Here is an 8,345-nt window from a genome sequence, read left to right on the forward strand (position 1 = left end):
TGTACGTTTCCTGTGACTACAAACACGAAATAAACTCAAATCTCTCTCGTTGAATGGAAGAAGTACCGACGTTAGTCTGTGTGATATTGAACTTTTAGCCTTCCCAAAGATGACATCTAATAGAAATAACGATTGTATAAGACGACTTCATCCTCAAAGCCAAAATTTTAATTTCGGTTCTAAATATTGTCATCAGGTAAATTGTAATAAGTATTTCCTGGTAGATAAGAGATTAAGATAAAAATGTAAATTTGAAGAACATAATAATTTAGACTTTTCTTTGTTTATATGAATTATTTTAAGGATTAGACGTCAGATTTTTAACATATATATGCAATAATGCTTGGATTGTCATTGTGGCAAGACCAATTGAAATAAAACCTTGCAATTGTAAACTGTGGTATGAAAGCTAGCGAGGATTCCAGAACAAATGCAAGTGCCCCCGGGCCACGAGAAATGATCAAACACCCAAGACTAATAGGTTTTTCGAGTTAATGAAAAATTTCTATAAGAGTTTATGCTGTTGATGTTAGAAAATTCCCCTTGAGCCCAGTGCGCGTTCTAACGGGCAAAATACATCAATGTCTGTCACAAATTACATCAACACTAATGAACATAATCCTGTATCAAATTTAATGCTCTTTGCGTTGCAGTCTATACGTGTCTTTTGTCCTGAAATGCTATCAGAATCGACAGAATTATTGTCAACGCTAAACGATGGATGATCACGAATTAAACTTTGCGTCTTCCTTGAGGCACGATTCCTCAAGCAAGACCCTTGAGTCGGACTCATTGGAGCGCATGAATCGACGAAAATCGAAGGTTTCCATCTTTCATTTAGCTGCCTTTGTTTTCGTGTTGGGATTTTGCTTCCTTGTAGCTGGAGTAGTGCTGATAACTTTGTCTCAAACACGGACACCAGAGACGCAAAAGAACTCTGCCTTCAATCAAACGATCGACAGTAAAGAAAACTACACATTTGGCGAAAACAAGACAGTCACAGAAAGTCGCTGTGCGTTTTCGTCAGGAGGTCAGCTTGCAGGTAGGTGTCATCTCTGTGACAGATGTCTTGTATTAAAATGTTTTGCCGGCAGTACCAGTCAACCATCGTTAATTGCTACTGATTTATTTCGTCCATCGAGTTAATAGGCACAATAGCCAACGCATCATTCTCGTGTAAGGAATTTTTGATTTGTTTGTTTGCTTTTGGTCATTTATTTTTTCTTCTGCTGAAGTCTCAGATCATGGTCCTCGTGACAGACTATTTTTTCAGGGTAATCGGCTTTTTCGATCGTGTTGAAAAGGAGCGAGGAATTTGCCTAAGAGCAAAGCATCTTAAATTTTACTATGATCTAAATGACTTTTAACAATGCTCAGCGGTTTTGTTGTTTAGAATTCTTGGATAACTTAATCGATGTAAGGAAAATATTGAATTTTAATCTTTCTGATAAAATTCTTTGATTAGTTTTGTGACTTCACTATTTTGACAACCGTTCGACAAATTTGAGCTTCAATGGCAAACTAACATTCAAGTCATGTCAATGCTATATCTTATCAATATTGTCATAAATATTATTTCTTCAGTCTTACACATTTCTTTTGTGCGGCCTACATAACACATCCCCCGTGTGGCTTTTGGCAAACTTTGAAAACATCTGAATGTCCTATTCCTCGAGCAAAGAATAATGACTAACTCATATGGAAACGAAAAAGTTGTCCAGCTCCCGATTAAAACTTGCCGTTGCTAATTTTGTAATGTTCCAAACTGGTTCTGTGACATCTGGAGGAATTTTTAGGAATTTCCTCATTGCACAATCATCTAAAAATATGGAAAAATATGAATTACTACGATTCGTGCTTTCATTGGTCGATAGGTGTGTTTAGACAACACGATTATGACGCTTTGTAGTTTGATTTATAAGCAATACAGGACCTTTTTCGTCTTATAATCAGGGACTTATCTGAAGAATTCCTCGGAAGGTATGGAATACCAGAGACAAATAAATGTCTCGAATTCTTCCAACTCGTTTCGTGTTCAGATGTAAACGTAGCCTGAAAAAAAAGACGCTCTATTTTTTGTGTCTTTCAAGCGAACAACCCCCTCCCAAAAAAAAAAAAAAAATTCGATGTCTTTTTTTTTTGGCGCTCCTCTCATACTTGGTTTACGCCAGGCACTCGCCTCCTGCTTGCCTCCTTTCGCCTGAAAACGCAAAAAAATTAAGGTTTGTTACAATGTATACACGCTACTGACATTATTTTCACCCTTTTCGTGCATTTTCTTATTTCGTAGTGTAATAATAACCATAAACTGCAAGTAACTTCCCCATAATGAGTGAAACCACGGTTTCCTCGGGCTTGGCACAACAAGATTTGTTTTTATATTGTTTGCTTGTTTTTTCTACGCTTTACCAATGTTACAGTCAGTTTAGTGTGTTTTCTGTCCTTTTTCTCTCCGGTCCCGTAGGTTTAGAGTCATTCTTCAGAAAGATAAGAGAAGTACAAACCAGCTTTACACCTTACAAAAGTTACCTCACAAAAGAACAATTTAAACCTTACAACCCAGAGCCACAGGCAGTCAAAAAGTTAACTGACCAAACAAAGAGACTCTATGAAGAACTGTTGGAGATAAAAGCTAGCTTGGAAGTGGGAAAACTAAAGCTACATGAAAGACGACAATTAGCTGTTGCGGAGCACGAATTGAAACATTTCTTCGGGAAACCTTATGGAAACAATTATTATACAGGTTAGCCAAAGTGCACCTCTGTATTCTCTATTTGGTTTCAAGCTATTGCCCTTTCTTTTTGTCAGCAGGAAGGAGTCTGGTGGCAGGAAAGCCTTCAAAGCGCGTGAAACAACTTAGATAACACTTGATGTCAACACGCGCTTGGAGACCCCACGTGCTGGAGTGTTTGGGAGACTTCGTATACTCCATGTCTTCTCCTTCTTGGTTCTTCTACTGGAACTGAAGCTTACCAATTGATGAATCATAGAATACGATAAACTTACATTTTCCGTTTGGAAGAAGAATAATTGAAAGGATTACCACCGACACGAACGTAAAGATTGAACGTAAAACAAAATGGAAAAGAAAGAGTGCCCTCGAAAAAAAAACCATAGTTTAAGTAATCTTCTTCATAACCGTTCGCTGGGATGTCACAGAGCGCTCCCTTCTCCCTCCACTCTAGGAGTGGAAGAGTGTGTTGCTTGACATTCCACAGAACGGCTGCGAAGGAGATAATGGTTTTATTGGAGTAAAAGTCATTAATTATAATTTGCCGATAATTTCCACTAAGATAACAAAAAAATTCTTAAGAAAAGTTTTTTCTTTTCGTCGAAAAACTGTTCTTATTTTCTGTATCGAAATAATCGAATTTTACATGCTTGTAGTCAGAGGGTGTTCGCCGTCGTGACTCATATAATTTTTTTTCTCCGTGTCGATCAGGAGCTTGGATGCTGGGTCCGAGTCAGAGATGCACATTGGAACCAATCGCATCTCTACCTCTTCACTTAAACATGGCCCTTTACATATTTTTAACAAATCAGAACAAAACTTTGAAAGTTGCAGAAGATTTCATAAAGATGCTACCAAAATTTCGAGAAGGAATCCAACGGTACAAGTTGAACCTACAGAGGGGTGTGACATCTGGAATGATCCGCTCCAGAAGCGAGTGTGTCGAGGGTATTGACTGCATGAAAGGAAAATACCGTGATCTTTTTACGCAAAGATCTCCCGAGGCTGTGCTATCCTGGTATAGAGTGCACAATCGTATAGAAAACTATGCGAGACACGTAAAACCGCAAGATTTATCTTCGTGGATTGAGAAGTATGGAAAAAATATGTCCGACTCTCTAACAAACAGTGTCGTCAAATTCATCGGAATGCCAATGGTCAGTTTGTTTGATTATCTCGAAAATGATCACATGGCACACTGCGTGCCTGACAATGTATCCAGTGGACTGGGAACAAGGCCCGTTGATCACGTGTATATCAACGGGACAAAGACGTCAATAAAGACCAACCAGACATTGGATGGCAAAGAAGGGATAATGAAAGGAAAAGATGCGTATGCGGAAATTCTTTCGTATTTCACCACAACAAAGTATACACCAGGCAAGTAGTGATTCTGAAAATTATGATATCAAACTAGGGGACTGGGGGAGGGGGAGGGGGGAAGGATTATTCGGGTTGATTTTACTTGTGTCACAACAATATCTGCCTGATCCCCCCTCGGCTTTTGTAGTTTTCTGATAATTCTCCCTCATTGGCTGTCAATTGTCAGTAGTCCCACCGTTATACTCAGTTGGCGACGACTGATTTCCCCCCCCCCGTTCCTCCTGAAAACCATTTGACACCCCCCCCCAAAAAAAAAATCTTCCGACCCCTCCCCCCCCGGCGATAAAATTTGATTGGTCCTTAAGTGAATGGTGCTCAGCATATCATCATTTTAACAAGACAAGCAACCATAGCAAAGATATGATCTACGAGACAGATTTTTAAGACACGTTTTAGCCATCGAGAACTCAAAATGAACCGTAATCTAACCTTCTCCGATTCCAAAGAGTAGAACTTACCTTGAGCTGAAGTGGAAACTTTTTGTTCTCTTTACAATTAAGAGCTACTCAGAAATTTCTTAATTCATTAACTTCTGTCATGTCAAACGTATAGCCATGTTAGTAACATGAACTACTGTTGTTTCTGTCAGACGAGGTGCATGACCTTGGATGGAGACAGCTGACAAGGTATCACCAGCAAGCTGTAAACATAGCGAAGAAGATAACAGGTCAAAGAAACGAAAGCGAGGCTGTGTCTGAATTTAAACGCCAGTTGAACTCTTTCGCGTTTTGCATCAACAAGCAGCCTTTTCCCGTAAACGAATCGGACGAGAAAGCATTTCAGAGGTGTAAAAATGATAAAGGTTAGCACTATCAAAATTCAGAATCAAATTCAGGTCTTCCATAACATTATTATTAAACTACACTGATTTGCACCCGTCTTTTCTGTTCATTCGCAGTGTAATGTAATAAACACTTGTATTGGCTCGTCGAAATACCCTTATCGAAGTCTTTTCTAGTTGTTTGATGAATTCTTAAAGTATTGTTTTTGACAGCATTTTTGTATTTATTTGCCTTTAATTCTTTTTTGATCAGATGCAACAATTTATTGTCCTCAGCGTTATACCGCCATGTCCCACTGGATGGAAACTGTTCGCAGTACAATGACATTCTTGCGAGGCAAGCTGCTCAAGCTGTTTTACTTCAATGGCGACAGAAGGACGATACCAACTTGCCCTGATGAGCCGGTTATTAGTTTTTCCCGGTACGTTGGCGTGGCAACGCATACGCCATCCGTCGGTGACTGTCGACGCGCAGCCAGGTACAACTTGCCATTTTTCGTCGATCGAATGGGGTGTAAGTACATGGAATGGACTACAGCTGTACATGAGGCAGTTCCTGGCCATCATCTTCAATCCGAGGGCTACAAGGCAATATTCCAGCCCCGGTAAGTGCGCAATAGATGGACCTCTCTCCTGATAAATGGCGAGGCTAACTAGTAATCATTTGTTTGCATGTAATTTGGCCCTCTTGGCCAACTAAACAAGAACAAGATACCTTTCACTTTAGAGAGGAACTATGAAGACTTATCTGTTCGTTCATAGGAGAATGAAAATGATATCCTCCTCTATGAAAGAGATCTGTGGTTTGGTTACACACTCTGGATTAATTTTCAAATCTTCTTGCACCACATAAAAGGAGTGATCAGAAACTTCTGGTTGAATCGGTTTAGCCTACGGGCTGGCCCTTAGTATTCGTGCTTTGGCACGAGCGTTTCTTCGAACACGGGTAAATATGAGGCCTTGAGCAACGGGAGGGGTCTAGAACTAATAATAAAACCTCATTATTAGTGCCAGATTCCTGGCGAACCTTTCCCCGACTCGTCTCAAATCTACCCGGTGGCGGTGAAACGCGTGTCTCGCAGCACTAACAGTTAGGGCCTGCTCATGCGCTAGATTCGGATGGCAACACACTGGAGTTCAGTAAAAAGACTTCAAAGTTAGAACTATATTGCTGAGATTAAACAGTTCCGATCACTGAATGAAGGGGGTAAATTTGTAGAGAAACTGTGGTGCTGCGTCGGTGGGAGAGTCTAACAGGGTAATTAAGTATTATCAACTGAATTGATAACGTAGATTGGCCAATTAAGAGTTACAAACGTGACGTTTCGAGCGTTAGCCCTTCGTCAGAGGTCAGTATCTGCTCATTAGAATTGTCACTCCCCACATCAATGTCAGAACCACCTTTTACTGTGCAATAAACATTATCATACAGAAGAACTGCCCAGTAGCTTTCATTTAAATGACCCCACAAGGTTTGACCCACAGGCGCAAAAGTCAAACCATTTCATTACACATCTAAATGTTGCCACTATAGAGTTTTGTCGGAAAGCTAAAGCTACATTATACAATATCACAAATGGTAACCAATGAAAGTAAGTAACGTTCGTCTCTGTCTTTATTTTATCATTTGAAGGATAGCACCTTGCCCAAGTATATTAAAACCAAGTCCAATTATGGCTTACAAGGAAGGCTGGGCGACTTACGCTGAACATCCCCTCATGAGCCTCGATTCAGGTAACATCGATTTTCAGTTAGCAGTTGTCTGTGAAGTTAGTTAAGTCCGTTAGTTAGTGCCATTTTTAACTGAGTGTCTAAAGTAATCCGAGATTACGCTTGTTTTGCTTTCTTCGCTCTGCGATTGGTCCAGAAAACTCGCGGCACGCCCCTAACTAATTGGATGCAAAACTAACAGCAATTATGACTTGGTCACTCGCGTTTTCCCGCGCCTCAACCGGTTTCATTGACTGAGTTTTCATTGGTTCTTCAAGGCATTTTCCTCTTTCTGATTGGCTGTTGTAGTTTCTTTGGTTTTAGTTTTACGACGCTCAATGTAAAAGTGCTCTAAAGTGTTATTCTGATATTGGCCCCGCATGCAAGGTTCAATTAATTTTACTTGAAGAAAATCATTGACTCAGTATGATAAATAGATCTTAGTTACTTTTTAGTTAATAATTCTTACATTTAAACCTTAATGCCCTCACATCAAAATACATATTCTCTTTAATGTTCTCTATGCATTTCCTACAGTATTGAGAAGGAGAATTTGTTCAACAGTTAGGAGCTAATTGGTTGGCGATCACTTCCTGCAGTCTCATGCACATGTTAATGTGTGATTTAGCGGTAGGACTGTAAGGAGAAATCAGATGCTAATCACTTACGGTGTAAAGGGTAAATCTCTTAATAGTAAACTTAGGAATTTCAATCCATCGACATACCTCCTTAATAACACGACGCTTTGCCTCTTTTCTCTCTTAGATCTATACACAGAGCAGCCATTACGGTATTACGGGGTTATAAAATCTCAAATCTGGCGAGCACTACGCCTCGTCATCGACACGGGTCTACATTACAAGAACATGTCACGTAATGAGGCATTGACCATATTTAGACAATACATGTGGGACAACAGCGACATCGTACGGAAAGAAATTTCTCGTTACCAAGCTTGGCCTGGTCAAGCGAATTCGTACATGATTGGCCAGTTGGAGATATGGAGAATGCGCAATGAGTCCGAAGCAAGCCTTGGGTTAAAATACGATATTCGGGATTTTCATTATCACGTGCTCTCGCAAGGAAGTATGCCCCTATGGTTTCTCGATGAGCACATCAAAAAGTTTTATGTTCGCTGTGTTTTGTCTGGAGCCTCAGAAGACGATTCGGAAAGGTGTTTCGGCGATTTCGATAAAAGAGGATTCTCTAGGTCCTTATAACTGACAACAAACATGTCCAAGCAATGTTTATCATTACAGATATCATTTTTCCACTTCAATTCGAGTGTTCTAAGTGAAAAAAGCGATTACTTTCAAATTTTCTCTCCTTTCACACAAAAGTTCAAATGAATCTGAAATGAAAATGTAATCTAATTTTCTTCGATACTGAAACAATCATCGAAAAATTGATCTTTAAGTCGTTAAAAACTTAAGCTCGACGTTACATCATGCGAGGAAAGTATAAAAACTCTCGAGTTTGAAATGATAAAGGGAAGCGGCCATTGTTCAACGTCGCTGGAGGGAAAGTTGGAGCATTTTGGTCGCAGTCACGATGTACGTTACCCAATCTTCCCTTAGGTTCTGTGGTATCTAATGATCTCCCCTCAGTGGCGGTCAATTTTGCATGGTCCCCCCTTTAAACTCTCTCAACCACGACTGATACCCCTCCGTTCCCGCTGAAAACCACCTAACCCCCCGCCCCCCTCATGAATCCTTCTTCGACTCCCGCCCCTCCCCTCCC

The 8,345-nt window shown here is 40.1% G+C and overlaps 2 protein-coding genes across 3 annotated transcripts; both read left to right on the top strand.

The window, feature by feature from the left end:
• The first annotated feature begins 701 nt into the window (after positions 1-701).
• On the top strand, positions 702-4,119 carry LOC131793078 (uncharacterized). The gene is made up of 3 exons (XM_059110493.2): positions 702-1,042; positions 2,465-2,743; positions 3,443-4,119. Exons 1-3 carry the CDS (start codon positions 718-720, stop codon positions 4,117-4,119), a joined length of 1,281 nt encoding a protein of 426 aa, XP_058966476.2. The 5' UTR covers positions 702-717.
• A 590-nt stretch (positions 4,120-4,709) lies between these two features.
• Positions 4,710-7,884, top strand: LOC131793066 (uncharacterized). 2 transcript variants are annotated; one of them, XM_059110485.2, is made up of 4 exons: positions 4,710-4,916; positions 5,149-5,500; positions 6,529-6,629; positions 7,371-7,884. In XM_059110485.2, exons 2-4 carry the CDS (start codon positions 5,184-5,186, stop codon positions 7,823-7,825), a joined length of 873 nt encoding a protein of 290 aa, XP_058966468.2. In that variant the 5' UTR covers positions 4,710-4,916; positions 5,149-5,183; the 3' UTR covers positions 7,826-7,884. The 2 variants fall into 2 exon arrangements, with proteins under 2 accessions (XP_058966468.2, XP_066024908.1); XM_066168811.1 differs by having other exon boundaries at positions 5,172-5,500.
• The last annotated feature ends 461 nt before the right edge of the window (positions 7,885-8,345 follow it).

Source organism: Pocillopora verrucosa, chromosome 6, assembly GCF_036669915.1.
Source record: "Pocillopora verrucosa isolate sample1 chromosome 6, ASM3666991v2, whole genome shotgun sequence".
Classification (NCBI taxonomy): Eukaryota; Metazoa; Cnidaria; class Anthozoa; order Scleractinia; family Pocilloporidae; genus Pocillopora; species Pocillopora verrucosa.